Source organism: Stegodyphus dumicola, chromosome 5 (genome assembly GCF_044657685.1).
Source record: "Stegodyphus dumicola isolate Sdum_Otavi_A_Nest chromosome 5, ASM4465768v1".
Taxonomy (NCBI): Eukaryota; Metazoa; Arthropoda; class Arachnida; order Araneae; family Eresidae; genus Stegodyphus; species Stegodyphus dumicola.
Genome location: NC_140772.1, coordinates 148,178,259 through 148,197,882, shown reverse-complemented (window position 1 = coordinate 148,197,882; position 19,624 = coordinate 148,178,259). Strand labels below are relative to the sequence as shown.

The following is a 19,624-nucleotide window of genomic DNA, read 5'->3' as shown; positions in this document are numbered from 1 at the left end:
ATTTCAAATAAAATTTTACAGAGAATTAATTATATGAATTTTTTTCCCTCAATGATGCGTAATAAATATTTATTAATACTATATAAAAAGCTATTTTTTAAAATTATGGATGATATTATTCGAGTTTTTAATTATTTTTTTCAATTCTCTCTTTCTTCCCTTTTTAAAAAAGATATTTATAAGAGTAAATTTTTATCTTCGGAGTTTTATCGTCTGCTACTTTGTTTAAATCGAATTGTCTAAAACTGAGAACTTTCATTTGATGTTTATTTGAATTTCATGAAAATATTTTATGACACTAACTGCATAATTTATTTCTAAACAAGCTGTTGCTTATGAAGTGGCTTAAAGAGCGGCTGATACTATCATGCAATATTTTTAAAGCACAGTATATTTTTATACAAACATAAGATTTAGAATCATCATTTTTATAAAAGTCATTTTTATAAAACGTCACTTTCATTTTTATAAAAGTCAAATTATGATATAAACATACAACCCTCTAGACACCGAATTAATGGAAGTTCAGTGGTTACGTAGAAATGATCTGCAGCTACGTAATGGCTCGATAAGTCAGCAGGTTCTGTGGACAAGTAAGAATAATGATATAAACGACACTCAACATTCTGGATTCAATTATGAACAAGGGTACGATGTTTATTAAATGAATTTAAAAAGATTTTAAACATAAAAAATCAACTCCTCATTTTTTATCCTAAAATGTATTTTTATGCATAGCGTATTTTCATTATATCCTTAAAATTCTAATTTAGAATGTAATTGTCAAAATCTGAATTCTAATCATCAGTAATACAATAAGTAATTATTACAGTTATTAATAAATCCTTCTTATAAAATAATTGCAAATATTTCAAAAAAACTGTCTGTCTGAATGCAAATATTTTTCTATGGAAACATTTCTAATTTTATATTAATCAAGATAGCACACGATATTATTTATTTCCACTTCAGTTCTTACCGTCAGCTCTAGTAGAAGTTACAAATCAATTATACTTAATTAAGGAATGACCGTCTAAGTTTAGAAACCGCGTACCGTAACAGCAATTCAATTATTTTTGCCATATCTTTCATGTTACTCCTGACTGGCAAGCTACATGATTTTTAATGAGTATTCGGTTTTGCTAGTAACTTCACTTGGAAATCACGCTTAAACTAGGTTAGTTGGTTATTTGAACATAGAAAGAACATGGGAGCTATTTGGTTAAGATGCTTTCATAAAGAACCTTTGTAAAGAGAACCTAGAAAACTACAAAAACCAACCATGAAGCCTGGGTTAGACTTCGCAACAAACAATTAGTATTTAACAATCTTCAAATGCTAGGCAACTGTTGAGGCTCCAATTAAATATCCAATTTAATATTTTATTTGAAAATATTTAAAATATTGTTGTATTCTTAGACACAAAAAGCAGAATTTAAGTTTTGTTAACTCGTTAGTAAACTACCAAGCCGTAGGGCAAATGAATATTCAATTTCTTTTGCAATAATTGTACTTAATATTCTTGTAATATGAGAAGGAATGTTCTCAGAAGAAATCCAGTGATATTAGGTTTGTCTTACAAGCTCAGGATCAAAACGATTCTGCAATTGCCCAAGTAGTTGACTTGTAAATGGCTGTGAATAAAGCAGATGACTTTTAATCTTACGTTATTCAGTCAGAAAACGTATTCCAAATGTTTTGTATTGCATGACAATGCATCTTTTCATTATTCAATAACCAATCGGAGAACCGCTTGTGTTCCGAAAATAAGTATGTGTACTCAATCGTCCTGCATGTTCTTCAAGTTTGTCTTCTTGTCATTTTTTTCTTTCCCAAAAACTAAAGTTGCCTCTTAAAGGAAAGTTTTTGATATTGAAGAGACAAAAGGAGGATGACATCTATTTTAGAAGCATGTCAAAAACATATCTCTAAAAGCCTTCTCTTCCATTACATGTTGTGCAGTCAGACAAAAAGTTGCATCAGCGTAAATTCTATAATCTATTTTTATTACACTTTGATTACTTTATTAACATACAGTGAATACATACTAAATCTTTTACTTCAGCTTAAGTAATTCGGAATTTTTGACGGAATTGTTGTCGGAACTAGGACTTAGAAGATAAGTCAAACTGAATATTTTGATAATCCAATAAATTCAAGGTCGAAGTTTCAATATTTTATTTTCAGAGGAAGGGGAAATTTTTTCAGTTTTGGTCCATTATCCTATGTATATTTGCTTCGATTCTTTATTATTTCCATAAAAGCGAAAATCTTATGCATGGTATACATATAACGCATAGCTTCAAATTAAAACTTAATAATATACAGGGTGGTTATAATTAAAGTTTCACTTTGAAACGGTCATAAAAGGAAAACTACTGGATCAAATGTTATCAAACTTGGTAACTGTGAAATGGAATCCATGGGAACCTATTTTCCGCGAAAAAAAGAAAGTTCGAAACCTCACCAACAGGGGAGAAATGGCGCTGTATGTAATATTGTTAAACGAAATATGGGTCGGAATCTAACTTAACCTTTTGTTACACGGGTTTAATATATTGTATACCCTTAAGAAACTTTGAAATAGGCAAATTACCATTTAAAGGAGTTAAATTCGATAAAAGTCGAGTGCGCTATCCGTGTAAGGGAGAAATTTGTCCGTGAAAACCACAAATTAGCGATTAGAAAATGTGAGATCGCAAAGCACTCGCATAAGTGCCTACAATCTGGAAATCGTTTTCTTACAGATCACTAATTTGTAATTTTTGAAGCCTGAATTCGGCCCTAAAACATGAAGATACTGATTCAAAACACTTTTAATCGATTTGGGCCAAAGAAATCCCTCATGTTATCTATCTAGTTCCATTGCATTCTCCTACTGCATTTGAATGCATAGTAGTCAATCCACACCAAACAGCTAGTTTCAAACTGATCCATTTTTCTCTGAAGAGCTGTCGACAGGTGGACCACTGTGATTGCAGCTCGCTTAATGTTAAAATGTTTCGTGATACATGAACTGAAGTAATGTGGCATTTTAGATACTACGATTTTTATGCAGGGCTGGGCCCAACCTCACTTGTGTCGCACAGTTACTTAGACAACATTTCACGAATGAACGTCTTATAGGCCGACACTTCCCCTCTTCCCACAATACCTCAACCTCTGTGACTTTTGGCTATGGGGTTATCTCGAATGCACTGTATATGGTGATAATCTAAACAATTTGGCAGAAATGACAAATGTGATACACCGACATGCCCGTAACATTCCAGCTGATATGCTAAGAGCTGCTGTTGAGAATGCAGTAACAGGATTTAACTTGCTTTCAGAAAATGCTGGACACTACATTGAACATGCTTTGTAACATGTTTCGGAAACGATTAAACATATTTTAAACCGATGTTTTCATTTAAACCGCTGTTTTCATGTCTTATTTCATTTAACAATATTGCATACACCGCCATTTCCCCCTGGTGGTGAGTTTAGAACTCTTTTTTTTTTCCCGTGGAAAATAAATTCCCATAACCTCTTTTACACGATTCTTAAGTTCGATAACCATTTGGTCCATTAGTTTTCATTTTATGACCATTTGAAAGTGGAACTTTAATTATAACCACCATGTAAATTAAACTTTGAAGGTTTGACAGTTTGGTTCAAGTTCCAGCTTTATAAAAAAATATATATAAATACAAATTTTTATATTAATTCTCTTAGAAAGAATGTTTTAAGAAGTTAATTTTTCTCTTGCATCATAAATTGTATAAAAAAAACATAATCTTTAATATGATTTAGATTGTTTCAGCCGATATAAGAATCGGGTCACTCGGTGGTACAGAATAAACACTGCTGGACTGTTTTATTTCTTTGTCATTTAGCAAAAAAATCTTTTAATTAAAATATTTATCCTTTGGAATTTGTTCTATACTTTGTTTATAGTTAAAATGTATAGAAAATGAAAAGCTGTCTTCAATTGAAACGCAGTTGATGCAATTGATATTTTTAAAAAATTGACAAGAATGCAAAATTTATGGAAGTCTAGCAATCGAATAATCTTAAATTTTCTTGTGTGAGCAGTGAAAATAACTGTAGAAGGAAAGAAGAAAATTAGAGAGAAAAGTAAGCAAAAATTTTCAGGGAAATTTGGCTGTCAGACATACCAAGATGTTTCAAAAAGGTTGGATGCTTTTGAATATAATTTCAGGATACTTCAAAGAATTTAGGTGCTAAAACACTTGTATGTGTACACCAGCAAATACCATCAATTGAGCTTGCGTTAACAGAAAAGACAAAAACGCTATCATTGCAGATTAAAGTGAGGAGCGACTGGTTTTAGACTATATGGTTGTATAAATTTAAATTACGTTATAGAACATCATATCGTATCATAAATGGAGAAGCCCATGGTTTCTCAGTCGAATTATTTGAAGATTCAGGAGTTTATCCAGTGATGTATGTGGATGTCACCTAAAGATGTTTTTGAGATGAAACAGCGGCCGAGCAGTAAAGTCGCTGAGCACTGGTAGTTTGGTGCAAGGTTCGAATCCCACGAATGGGCTGGCTGCATGGGGGTTTTCATGGTTTTCCCCATGTGCAACATGTATACGAGCCAGTTTCCCTTCGAAAGTCCTCCACAAAGGCATCCCTCCCTTTAGGCAGATAGCCCTAGTGTGCTTTGTCATAATTAAAAAAACCAAAACCTCTTGATGAAACCAGTCTTTCCTTTTGTCTCATACCTTCAAAATGCTTAGAATCTTAAGACTGATAAAGGCTCTGACCAAATACTGATGAAATGGATTGAATTGGATTATTAAGTTACGGCAAAGCAGGGCTATCTGCCTAAAAGGAAGGATGCCTTTGTGAAGAACTTTCTAAGAGAAACCAGCTGGCATACATGTTACACATGAGAAAATCCACGAAAATGCCCATGCAACCAACTCGTTTACCGGAATTCAAACCTCGGAGCGAACTATCAGTGTTCAGCGACTTTACCGCTCGGCTGTTTGTGGGCCTTTATGAAATGGAAGACGATAACTTTATTTAAAATGATTTTCAGAAATACCAAGATGTTTCGAAAAGTTGGATGCTTTTTAATATACTTGCAGAACGCCTAAAAAAAAAGAGCAAGAATGAAGCAAAATGCCTGAAGAAAAAGAGAAGAAAAAATAAATTTTTGTGTAAAATTTAGTATTTGTATTTTTTTTTAATTTAAATTTTTTTAATCTTATGATATTTGATTCTTGCGATTTCAAAAATAAAATATTTGACTAAAATATGAATAACATTTTAAGAAACCAAATGTAGGATAAAACTGTGTAAAGCAATGGGCACAATTATGAAACTGATTAAAGTGTATGCAAGTCATCCTACGTTAAAATGTCGGTTATACATCTCTGTTATTTATATCATATGTTTTCTGAACGGAACAATGAAAGGTGTGTTAACTGTGCTTTACTGTAAATTCTCTTTTAATATATGCAGTTTTCAAACGTATCGTAGTCTGAGTTACAAAGTATTTTTCCGAAAGAAAGGCAATTCAAATAAAATCAAATTCTGAAAAATTTATATTAATAAATATATTTAAAATGTTCAGTTCGAATGAATAAATAGAAAATTTTAAAATAATTATTTGAAGAGACAATGCAACACTAACAATTAAAATAAAAGTCTAAAAATTAAAAAATTACCTAAAATAATAACTATGACAAAAAATATATATAAAGAAAATTATTTGAAAAAAAAATAAACAACGCACCTTTATTTACGCAGTTCGAATAAGTAAACAGAAATTTTTAATGGTTATTCGAAAAAAACCATGCAACTTAAAAAATTTAAATGAAATTCGAAAAAGAAAACAAATTCTTAAAATAATAACAGTTATAATTAAAAATATAATATAAAGAATATTATTTGAAAAAAAGGAACGATTGTGACTTTTTCCCCTCTCACAAGAAAGGAAACTAGGTTGCCATATATTAAGAAGTTTGCCAAGTGAACTACTCTTGGCACAAACTGAAAAAAAAGCGCCAACATAAATTTGTAAATTTCTCTATAAATTTCGCTCTAAATTTTACAAAATTTCATATTTAGGCATAATTTGAGTCGTAGAATCATAATATGTAAAACATTGCTATGTTATTTCAGAAAAAGTCCGATTTTGTGTCAAAATACCTACGTTAGAATAGTGCTAATCTAATATATATCCTAAATCTAATATATATCCTAAGTCGTGCTTTCGAGACATGAAAAACGCAGTTTGAATTTTGTCAATCGGCCCAGTAGAACGTGAAATATAGCACTGTCCTCCTTTTTTTTTTTTTTTTTTTGAGCAGTGTACATATTTTCTTATTTCAGTACTATGCAATTGTTGGAATTGTTTCAGTTCCTTTTAGGAGTCCTTTTGAAATAATAATAAATATCACCAGTGTGCTCATCTACACTTATTGGTAAAGAAGCTGCCCTTTTTCCAGCTGTTAAATTTTAGAGGTGATAAGTGTACCACATAATATGCAAATCTGAATTTCCTTTTTTTAAGATGCCTGAAACACCAATCTTCAAACCTACCATTACTGGTGCACTGTTGGCACCAAGTGCAAAGCAATTACTGCATTTTCTTTTAAAGTTTTAATAATTAGATGTACTATATTAAAGCCTGTCGAATGTCTTTCAAAGTGGAGAAAGAGAGTAAACTACACTCAATTCCTGGATTAAAAAAAGAAACACTTGCGGGGGAGAGAAGAATTGTATACAGTTTTGAATCGGTATTATCGCTTCCAATCCGTAAAGAAGCAGAATGGAAGTGTTTTAATACAATCAATAACTGAAGATTTATTTAACAATTGCAGTCGTTTTTGTCCTTGAGCATTACTTGGCGATTTCGAATTCGAGAAACAATTTTCTAACAAAAGCTGCAGCATAATCCAGTGCATTCAGTGGCAGGTTGTGCTCCAGTAAAAATGCAGAGAGCAAGCATTCTGCATTAATAACTTTTTGGCCAATTTAAAAAAAAAAATTAAATTCATCTTTTTTCAATAGAACTTGTGCTGTCCGTGTGTTCTTGTGTACGCCCATGCTTGTGAACATCGGCCGTTCCATCGTGCAAAATTGAAAAATAGCAATGATCAATGGTACACATCCCAAATGTATTACATTTCCTTGAGGAAATAACAGAAGGAAATTCATGTGTATGATTTTGAAAAGTACAAGAGTATTTTACCTTTTTCGCAGATATGACTAAAACAAAAGATCATAATTTCGTAAACTATCTATCAAAAGCCCGTGCACTCACACCACTCAGAAACAAGATGAATGAAATAATAGCCTTGATCTTGCTATGTGCTCACTGGCTACTATATGCCAGATGGCACGCAGTGGTGCTCAATGCTCATTGTAGTAGTGGAACATGACCTTTTTGAACACATATGCTCTCACTCTCAAAGCAGAAGCGCACCATAATTTCTCACTGACAAAATGACTTTGGTTTTCTTTTAGATTTAATCTAGAGAAAAACCAAGTGCTTTCAGACACACAAAATCACTTTTTTGGGGAGGGGCAGGGGTGCAAATAACGAAGTATTAAGCAAAGCTACATAAAAATCGTGAGAAATTTTAAGAATAAGAAAAAGTTGGGACAAATATGATGCAAATCAGGTTGGCGGGAGAACGGTTGGAAATCAGGAGTCTACAGCCTAAATCGAAGCGCTGGGAACTAAGCGAAAGAGACACTCATCAGTCACATCAGGCGTAAAATTTGCACTGCAAATGGATGAATTGACTGATGTGGCTGGGATGGTGGTTTTAATGGTATTTTCTCATTACTTACAAAAGTATCAAGAGGTCTTTCCTTGTAAACCTTTACATCAAGCTCTGAAATATTTAATTTTTTCAATGAATCATTTTCATCAGATAAAATAGCACAATAAAATTATTCACATATATAATACTATTTCATAGCTGCCTTTGCAAAATTACAATGCTGAGGGCTTTGTCATAATTTAATTAAAAGCCAACAAAGGTAGCAACAGCGATGGCATAGTTCAAGCACATATGTCAGCCTAGAGAAAAATGCATTTTCAGCTTATTATACTATTGAATGATGACATAAAAATGATAAGCCATACAAAACCACGACCCCTTACAACAGGCTTTTCAAACTATCGTGTACTAAACTTATTGTACAGAAGGATAGACTGATGGTGGCTTCCAATGTGAAGGTATCGGAAGCCACCATCAGTCTCTCCTTCTGTACACTAAACTAAGGTGTGAGTAAGGTGTACTGAAGAATTTGACTGATCCATCCATCCAGTTCTCTTTTGAAATTCAATATGGCAATTTCCTTCCTTTCCTTAATATTCTAATAATCTGCAATGAATTTAATTTTAACACCATTGTTTACCTTAATTTTTTTAATGCTTGTTTGTTTCCATACAAAATCATGTCAATGTTAAGGGGGGGGGAAAGACGCTTCCTTTTACTCTTATGTGTGTGTATACAACTCTCAGAGTTTATTGTTCAGAATTTTTGCTTTCTAATGAACTCAATTATTTAAAATCAGCTGCCATTAACAGAGGATTTTCTTCCATGTTTATTGATAAAACTTTTTTAAATTTTTGATTTTTCCTTCAAAACTTTTATCTTGCCAAGATTTTCCACTATTATATATAACATTATCAACCTAGCCATCATTCTTCTGTCAGTTACAATATTGCATAGATTCTTCAGAAGTTCAACTTTTAGGTCATTTTAACATCTGTTGGTAAAATTTGGTATTTGATTCTTAAAAATTTTATCTCCGACTTAATGTTAATTCTTAATGAATTTATAATATATCTTGTCAATCTGATTTCAGATATATCAGCTAAACTAAAAGAATGTTACATCGAGGAACATTAATTTTATGTCTAAAAAGCAGAAATAAACAAATCTTTGATAGCTAATCATAGCTGGAAACTTTCACAACTTTGGCTTTGAGTTTGTGAAAATCATCCACAAAGCTTTTTCAGCTGATAATTTGGACTTCCTTAAAGTTTTTCACATACTCAAAAATTTATATTTATTTAGTTAATGGCATTAATTTCAATCAATTTGCAAAACTAAGTTTCTAAGATTTTAAGTCATCTCTAATCATTTTTGCAATTAAGAGATTTACAGCTATTGTTTTGCATTAGAAAACTGTCAACAGTTAAAAGCATTTCAAAAATTCGTTTTCACCCCTATATATCCAAATGCTGACCTTTTTAATAAAATCTTTTATTATTCGAAGTAAATTTATTGCTAATTTTTGCTTCAGTAGAAAAATTGAAACTGTTTATTTTCTCAAAAATATCTGACAAATCGCACAACTTTCATACATATAAATCATTTTGGGAAACAGCAGCAAGATCAGACTTGTGTTTGGTTAAAGATATAACAACTTTGTCTTTTAATAACAATTATTTTAAATTTCATCCTCTTGACACTCACCTTGCTCGTGTATGTATTAATAAATTTTCGTATTTAGAGTCAGTGGCTTAAGAGATTTAAAAATAAATGACTACTAAGGCCATGGATTTTAATAAAATTTACAATTTTGACATAATTCTGAAACATACTATTCAATTCCATTGCTAATTTTTCTGTTGTAAGGTCTTCTCTGTTGATCAGACATTGTGCACAAGTTACATGATCATTATCAGCAGCTTTAATAAATGATTTAAAACCCATTCGAGTTATGTACGCATTTCACATAACTCAAAACTGATAACCTGTAGAATGTTTAAATTTTATATATGGGATTGATATAGCAACTAATTGTGCACCTCCCTTTTTTACTGCAAAGGCAGTACAAAACTCTATATATAATATATATAAAATCACCCCCTTACCCAGCATAAAAATCCTTACCTAGACTTTATTTTTGCAATTGTTGGTTGTACTCATGTACTTCCACTTACAGAGGTGTTTTAAATGATGAAAATATTCATTTTTTGGCAAAGCTGAGAAAGTTTTATACTTGTAATGAAAAAATAAAAATACAAGAAGTTTGACATTAAATACTGCACGTTTGGAGCCTACTTTGATTATGAAAAAACTCATATTCTAAAATTATACTGCGACCGCTATTATGATGTACTTAGTGGTGTTTTTCAATATGTAAATGTAATTTGTTGCCAGTATTACGATTTCCTAATCATGCTCTATAGAAAATAAAATATATTAAATTAAAGATAATGAAGAGATTGCGATTTAAATTTATGTATCTAAATTAAATTTTCGTCGTCACCGCATCATTTTGCAATCCACAGTTTAAGAAATGCTGCTCTCTATAATAAATTATACTGGCATTTATGATAAAGTATACTGGCAAACATAACATATAAAATTAGAAGAGAATTAATTTATTTTGTAGCTGTTTAAAGATCTCTATTCTTTTATGTTTGTATGAGACCAACCTGGCCTAACCAAACAGAACAATGTTTAACCTTAACACTGAAACAGGCATGATAATGCAGTCTATAAGCATAAGTAAACTGGCTAAGACAATGTTCAGTCTTAATACAGAAATAGGTATGATATTGTAATGTTCATAAATGAAGGATCCCTCTACACTTATAGCATTGCCATACTTAAATATTCGTTTTAAAAAACTGTCGAATTTTGACCAAGATCCAACAAAGCAGCATTCATGTGAAGTTGGCAAACACTCTTACAGGAGGATCCCAAAGAATGAGAAGCAATAAAATTGTTGTGCAATGATATATGAAAAGGTAGGCCTCCAATTAATCACTGATGCAAACATGTATGGTGTACGATCGACCAGTATGGCACACAATCCACGGTCATGAAGTTAAATCAAATGCTTGATTTGACTTCTACAGCAAGGGTCAGCAAACTATGGCCCACTATTTGTTTTTAATCCAGCCTATGGGATGATATTATTATTCACATGAAAAATACATCAAATTGTGTGCAATTATGCAACAGCTAACACCAAGTTGTAAGTTATTGAACAAAGCGAGTGGTACTACTGTTATATTCTGCTGTTTCTCTTTGTTTTTAAAAGCACACCCAACAGGCGAATGTTTGTACATTGTGCACTTCACAAGCATGTTGACAGTTCTGCTATAGTGGTGAGCGTGGTATTATCTTCATGACAGTCTGCAATTATTATTTTTATTTTACTTTATTCATTACCTATGATTATCAGGTCACTTTTAAAACCTAATAAGAAAAAGTAGACCCCAAATGTCGTACTTTTAAAGCAGAGAATGATGTGCCAATTAGTTTGTCATAGAATGAAATGGTAAAGTTTTATGTTCAGGATACAAGGACATAATAGTTGCGAGAAAAGAATGCAATATATGTTGTAATTACCAAACTAAGCATGTGACACAATATTCAAACCTCACAAAAATGAGCAATCATAAACATTGGAAAATTTGAAACAGAATGTGTATCACAACAGAATTATTTGTAAAGATTAAAAATGAAAATGAAACAGTAACTAGAATCAGCTTACGAATTTATCAGCCATAAAAGGAAAACCATTTACTGATGGTGAATTAACTAAATCATATTTGCTTGTGGCAGCCGAAGAAATGTGTCCAGAAAAAATAGATATGTTTTGAACTGTCAGTCTTTCCATGAAAAAAAAAAAATGTTAGAAGACTTAGGGACATTCGGAGCTACATCAAAAATGAATTAAAAAAACAAGGCCAAAAATTTTAAATGGTTTTCATTGGTTCTTGATGTGTCGACAGATATTACTGATACTGCCCAATTGCTAGTGTTTATTTAAGGGATCAATGCTGTATTGGAAGTGATTAAAGAATTAGCTTCTATGAATAGTCTGTGTGGAACCACTACAGGTAAAGAAATCTTCAGGAAGTCAAGCAAACGCTAACATAATACAATTTGCAATGTGATCAGTTAAAATGTACCACAACTGATGGTGCAAAAAATATGAGTGGAACAAAGAAAGAATTATTGGGCAAATTCTTAAGGTTTGTAAAGATATTAAATGTTTAAAAACCTGCGGTAATTCACTGTATAGTCATGTGCAAAAATTTACGACCAGTAGTCATTTTCCTGTTGTTTAACAGGTTGCACAATTTTCGCTCGAGATTGCATTATCACATGCGTTGATTGCATCAGATGCTTTCTACTGCTATAACCATAACATGGTCTCGTTTATCAGTAGTTCTTTATTGGATTTTGCATACACAGTGCTGTTGTATAATTCTTGTAATGGATAAAAAAACCTTCACTTACTGTTGAAAAATGGGCAAAAATAGTGGCCTTGCATGAGGTTGACTTTTCTGAACGTGAAATAAGTTTGAAGGTAAATGTCAGCAAGATAGGTATGCATCAATCTATCAGTAAATTCAAAATTTCGGGAAATTATATGGATCTTAACAGAAGCGGTCGCCCAAGAAAAACTTGTGCAGGTGATGATCGTCTGATAAGAGGGATGGTCACTCGACGTCCAACAACCTCCTGCAATAAAATTAGAGCTGCTCTGGCTGCAAAGGGTACCAACATCATCTCGAATACTATTGCAAGACGTCTGACTAGACATTATGGTTTATTTTCCTATAAACCTGCACGGAAACCTCGACTTACTCAAAGTATGAAAAAGAAACGACCGACTTTCGCCAGACAATATCAGAATTGGACCGAACATTAGTGGAGTACAGTGTTATTTTCGGATGAGTCAAAAGTGCAGACGATTTCTGCACATGCTAAATGTATTCGCCGTCCATTTGGCAAAATATATGCTGAAAGATATATGATTCCAACAGTGAAACACCCTCCAAGCCGGATGATATGGATTGCAATGACTGCGTCTGGTACTGCTGTTCTAAATTTCTTGCCACCTAAAACCACAATGAACGCAGTCAATATCTTAATTTATTACATGACAAGTTGAAGCTTCACATGGATTTTCACAGATGTTCCATTTTCATGCATTGGTGGGGGGGAGGGCTCCATGTCACAGGACAAGGATTATTAAAGACTATCTGAGGGCTACTCAAATCCAAGTGCTTCATTGGCTAAGTAACAGCCCAGATTTGAAACCCATAAAGAATTTGTGGTGCATTGTGAAAAATAATGTTACGGAAAAGCTACCATCCAGGGCTACAGAACTTGTTGAAGCAATAAATAATCTCTGTGGTTTACAGAGATTTTTCAAGCTTATTGCCAGTCTCTTGTTCATAGCATGCCTAAAAGGACTGCAGTGATAAAAAAATAAAGGAGGTCCGACAAAATACTGACTATACTTTAATAACCTTTAAGTCTATTTTGCTCATTTATAACATATGTTTTTGTTGCGTAATTCCAATAAATCTGATTTTTCTATATGTGGTCTTAAACTTTTACACACTACTGTATTTGCCCACAAACTCTTTGTGGGAAGCAACTCAATCTGTCATGTGTTACTGAACCAGTTGTATCAATAAGAAACTTCATTCATTCTCGTAGACTTAACCATTGCCAGTTTTGTGAATTTTCATAAGAGATAGAAACTAAATATCCTGATTTACCTTATAGCTGTTCGATGGTTCAACAACGAGAAAGTTTTGTTGAAATTCTTCAAACTGAGAGAAGTTTGCCGATCCCTGCTCTATAGTATATGTCCGAAATTCAGATGTCTGATATTTGAGATGATTTAATATCTAAACCTTAGGACAAAAAGCAATTTATTTTCTTACAAAATCAAGAAAAGAACATAATATTAAACAAAAAAGCAAGAGTGTTGTAAAAGAGATTTTTCTCTCAACAATACTGAAATTCTTGCATGTCACTTTCAGACACCTGCCAAATAGGAAATTAAGACTCTGGCCATTAATACACTGATTGATGCTGTATTGATGATAGACACAATAATACTTTTGGCCCTTGACTGGTTTTTTGAGAGAATCAGCAGTTTTCAGTCTAACCTAAATAATACATAAGCTCCAAAGCATATTTAATTGAAGTGGGATATCATTTGCATTGGTTTTTTTTTACTGGCATAGCAGGAGGGAAGAGAGAAAGTAGTCTTCCTCAACTTTCAGAATTTGCCAGCTTTTTTTTTTTTTTTTTCCAGGCTATTATTATCATAGATATTTTATAAAAATTAAAGCCTGAATTTTCAATATGTTGAAAAAATTTTCTAATTCTGAAGTGCAATAGGATATTTCAATGCTGATCAAGTAAAAAGTAGAACTGCAGCAAAAATTGGATAGAGGCATATTCATTATGCAAGCAGTATGGCACCGAAAAGCTTGCATTATATACAATGTAAAATAGAGAACATCTGAATTTTTTTGAAGATCCTGACACCTTATTCACAATGAATTAAAAAAAAAAAAAAAAAAGAAAGAAAGAAACATGATTAATGGGCCAGACATTAAAGCTGTGCCACTATTAATGCTTTAAGCAAATATTTCAGGAGGAAATGGATTTAAAAAACTGACTGCACATCTTTGACAGGTGATTAACGAAATTTAAAAATCGCCATGGTATGAAGCAGTTAAAAATTTACTTGAAGGTTTTCAGATAACAATAGCAAAAGTTAAATTTTCTAGTTAATGGAATTTGAGAAGAAATGTGGAGCAATGGTAATAAATAAAGTTTTCTATTGCAATGACAATGCTCAGTCTTCAATCAACTAAGAAACAGTGAAATTTGTCGTATGGTTTTAAATCCAGAAAATGCTGCTACCAACAGTGAAGAAAGTGACAAAAGGTTGATGAGAAGAAAAGATTTCAATTAGTGAAAATTCTTGACATCAGAATTACAAGACTTGAACATTGGTACTATAGAATTGAACTAGAAATTGTGTCTATCTATAAAATTAAACAGAAGGTATTAGGGGAAAAAAAGCATCTTAAATAACTTACATGGAAAGTAATGTTCAATAAAACAAAGAAATGCTGAGCCTCTCTTTTTCGTATATGTGTAAATTTTGATTTCTTTGAAGTCATAAATGCTTCATTATTTCAAATTCTTAATTTTATAATTTCTACATACTATCTTACTAAATTTAAAATGATGATCTAAAATCTACAAATTTCTGAAGTCCAGACTTGTCAAAATACTGATGATTATGGATTTAGGACTTTGTACTGTGAAAGGAATCGTTTTATTTTCATCAAAAATAACCATTACAGCTATGTAATAATACTGAAAAAATAATTTCTACAACAATAAGTGCAAAGGTTTTTCCTGAAAAATTAAGTATCCTTCTCCCCCTTCCAAAAAAAAGCAAATTTTGCTAAACAGTAAACATAAACTGATTCTTCATACTATGAAAAAGATACACTACGACAGAAATAATCAAACACTATGGCAGACAAAAATAGTACAAGTACCATAAGTATAAGGACACAATATCAGCTGATAATGAGAGCACAGTGAATTCTTTACATTAAAATATCTACAAACTACACTCATTAAGGTTTTAAACAAGTAAATTAAAATTAAGCCTTCTATAAAATCCAACAACTTTAGCAAATGAACTTTGTACTAGCTAATGATACATATTTATGCTACTTACCTATTTTGACACTCATGGCAAGACTGTCTGTCAAGAGTTTGAATAATAATAAAAAAAATCTCCACTTTTTTTTCTTCCTTAACTATTTCAGTCATAAAGCATGTAATAAACACAGAAAACTCTGTTAAATGTTAATGATTTTCATAACAGTGGCCATTATCCACCAGAGATAAATAATGAGGTATACCGTATATCTAAAGTTCTGATTAATACTTACCTTTTTAAGAAAACTGAAAATAAATCATTATTTGTAAAACTATTCATGTTAATGCACAGCTTACCAGAAATGTTTAAAACTTCATGGAATTTTTTATTCATGACATTCTAGACCTTAAAAAAATACTGGTATTTCAGATCAGAATTTAAGTTTCAGACAAAAATATTAAAGTATAAGCAGTATTTTAAAAAAAAAAGGGGGTATAATATAAAAAATAACTAAGCTGCTTTGAAACTTAATTATACGTTATCATTACAGTTTTTGAGTTTTACATTTTGTTTCCAAATTTATTTAAATGCTAACAAACAACTACAGATAGACAGCACTGCTATTTCTAATTCAGGGGAAAAAGTATTAAGAAATCAGAAATACTAACCACCCAGTTATCTTTCCAAGAATTTTCTTGTGGAATATAACCACAGCATGTAGTACAATGGAATCCAAACAGGTTTACATACTTTACATTTGATACTTCATCATCATCTGATTTATGTACTGAATTACCACTTGTTTTCAAACTCGCATTAAAAAGATGCATTCTGGAACCAAGCGGAAAGTAATGAACTTCACATAGGTCAAAAAACTTTAGTATGGTTATAAAAAAGTGAATTTTATTTAGCATAGATATATATAGAGAGAAATTTCCTTTTATATATTATTACTTGAATAAAAAGCAACATACTTAATTTTCAAACAGCTGATACAGGTAATCTTTAAGAGAAGTAAACAAATCCTATGATTACCGTGCAAGCTGCTCTCCAAGCGTTTCTGCATATTTCGATAATCCATGCATTTCTATATATTCCATCACAAGTGCTACACCTGCTGAGTTCAAATTCACAACCTTCATAATAAATAAACCAAAGATTTGTTAACGAACTACAATAAAAAAATGTACCAATTCTTTAAAAAAAAACTTTAAGTATCTTTTACAAAACCAACATTACTAACATGCCTGTAATTTATTAAATTTTCTTTCCTTACCTTTATTGGCTTAGGTACACGAACTGTGTGAGTTTCATCAATTGCTGTTAGGCCTGCAATTTCACCATCAAACATAAGTCTGGCCTGTAAAAATTAAATAATTCATCAGTTCTAGTAAAAGAACTTTAATGCTAATTGAGCAATTTTATTAATCTATAAAGTAGATATGTTGAGAGTAATAATGGAAAATAATGGCCAAATAGCTGGTGAGATGTAGGCCAGCACAGAATATGAAATTTTTAGACTTTCCATGTCAGTTGGCTCAGATTCAACAAGACATTAGATTCGCATTTTCAGTTCAGGAACTGTTTGAAGTTTATTAAGAAAGACCTTGGACTTTGCAAAATCCAAGAGGAAAAAGTCACATGTTATCAAGTCGCATTATCTGGGTGGCCAATTAATGTTAGTTTTTCTGGAAATTCCAGGACTAGGAAAACATTGTCTCAATTGATAGTTTCTGTTGCTGTGTGACCCTGCTGCATTCTTCAAGGTCTATATGGTTCAGCTCATAGATATCATGTCATGATAATCAAATTCCATTTACAATTAAAGATTTGCTGAGCTTGTTCTTAAAAAAGAACATTTAATTCCATATCATTTTCATTAATTTCAGTGACTGCAGATAACAAATGTAACACTAGGGTTGCAAATATATTTTTTAAAAAAATGGGAAATTGGTTGATCTTTGGATTATGGTAACTTGGCAATTTTTTGGCGAAAATTTGGCGACCAACGCTGCTACAGCAACCCTCTATTTTTTTTTCGCCGCCATTTTGTCTTCACGAAATAAAGACATGTTTCTTTTTCCAACAATCTGCTAGCCGAATTACACTTATGCTAGAAATTTTATGGAACAAAACTGCTTAATCATGACAAATATTAACTGCAAAATTGGGGAAAAGTGCAGAATCGCAAACTCCTTGCCGCGTTTTTTAAAATCGCACATACACAGTAACCATGTACACGTCGACTTATTTTTACTTAAAAAAACATCCCAGAAATGCACAAAAATGGCATTGCGCACACTCTTGACTTTATCCATCTACACTGCTATTTTCTCATAAATTACAAAAATTTGCACGAAAATGCAGGAAAATTTTGTGAATCTTTAAACTCGGTAAAAAGCATATATATGAAATTACCTGATCTCGATAAAGTATATACCCTATCCAAAGATGAACATTTCCACGTATAAAATAAATAAAATATCCAAAAACTTTTACCTCTAAATTATCTATTATAAACGCCACCAACAACTTTATAACAAAACATTAAAAATGATTACAAATACTTAGTGTCAAATACTTAAATTCTTTCCATGCACATTTACTTCTACTCAAACGTATTCCAAAATACTACAAACATATAACTCTCAAAATCACAATCATTAAATTAAAATATAATTAAATTAAAAAACACTACTTAAAATATAAATAAGCACATACATTAAATTAATAAAAATTAGTTTACAATCCTAATTACTTTAAACTAAATCATTGCTAATAACAATTTTCCAATAATACCATATTAATTTATTTACTCCTTACATTTAGAACAATGCATAAAAATAATATTCTCAAATAATTAAAAATATTAACTTACCTAATCTACAGAATCTTGAGTGCATGGCGGATCACAAAATGTCCATTTTCACCAGGTTTCTTGCACCCGCCATTCAAACTATCTGTAATATCCTTCCTTTCACACAATCTCATTTCATTCCCACATATTGGACATTCATATTTATTCGCAATTAAGCAATTCTTTTCAATTACACATAAACGCAATAAAAATTTCGGATTTACTTTATGTACGGCCATGGGATCCAAATATTAAACAACACTGTTTCACAGAACATAGAATGAAACTACTGCTTACAAATATACCCCCTTTTCCGATTAAAGAACGGTGATTCGTCCATTAATGTCACATATCTCATGATCTCTCATTTCCCTCACACAAAATAATGTGTAATCGGAACTGAGTAGTTCTCACATTATTCCCAAAGTCCTAGGTAGTAACCTTTATCACCTCCAAAATGTCGCCAACTACCTGTTACCATATTCCAAAGATCAGCCGAAAAAAATCCCAGAATTGCACAAAAATGGCATTGCGCACACTCTTCACCATATCCATGTACACTGTTTTTTTCTCATAAATTAGAAAAATTTCACGAAAATGCATGACAATTTTCTGAATCTTTAAACCCGTTAAAAAGAACATATATGAAATTACCTAATAACGAAAAAGTATATACCCTTTCCAAAGATGAACATTTCCACGTATAAAATAAATAAAATATCCAAAAACTTTTACCTCTAAATTATCTATTATATTATAAATGTCACCAACGAATTCATACCGCAAACATTACAAATACTTAGTGTCAAATATTTAAATTATTTCCATGCCCGTTTACTTCAACTAAAACGTATACCAAATTCCTACAAACATAAAATTCACAAAGTAACTATCATTTAATTAAAATATAATTAAATTCAAAAACACTACTTAAAATATAAATAAGCACATACATTAAATTAATAAAAATTAGCTTACAATCCTAATTACTTTAAACTAAATCATTGCTAATAACAATTTTCCCAATAATACCAAATTACTTTATTTCCACCTTACATTTAGAACAATGCATAAAAATAATATCCTCAAATAATTAAAAATACTAACTTACCTAATCTTCTTCAGAATCTTGCTTACATGGTGGATACACTTTTATTATGGATTCAATAAAATTATTGAACGATTTTTTCTGTGAATTTTTCCTCCACACTTCCTCTGCTAAATAAAAAGCAAAATTCTCTTTATCACATCTGGAATTCACTTTAGACAGCGCCATACAATCCCAGAATTATTCAACCCTACTTCACACAACACACAATGAAGCTT

At 31.5% G+C, this 19,624-nt stretch overlaps 1 protein-coding gene across 1 annotated transcript in view; it reads right to left on the bottom strand.

Annotated features, from left to right (window-relative positions):
• LOC118205062 (ketosamine-3-kinase-like) overlaps positions 1 to 19,624 on the bottom strand; it is an 82,559-nt gene that overhangs the window by 59,195 nt on the left and 3,740 nt on the right. The window contains exons 3-5 of the mRNA XM_085817189.1: positions 16,718 to 16,801; positions 16,477 to 16,577; positions 16,110 to 16,272 (exon numbers count right to left, since the gene is read on the bottom strand). Coding sequence (XP_085673315.1) covers positions 16,110 to 16,272; positions 16,477 to 16,577; positions 16,718 to 16,801 — 348 coding nt within the window. The remainder of the gene's footprint in view (positions 1 to 16,109; positions 16,273 to 16,476; positions 16,578 to 16,717; positions 16,802 to 19,624) is intronic.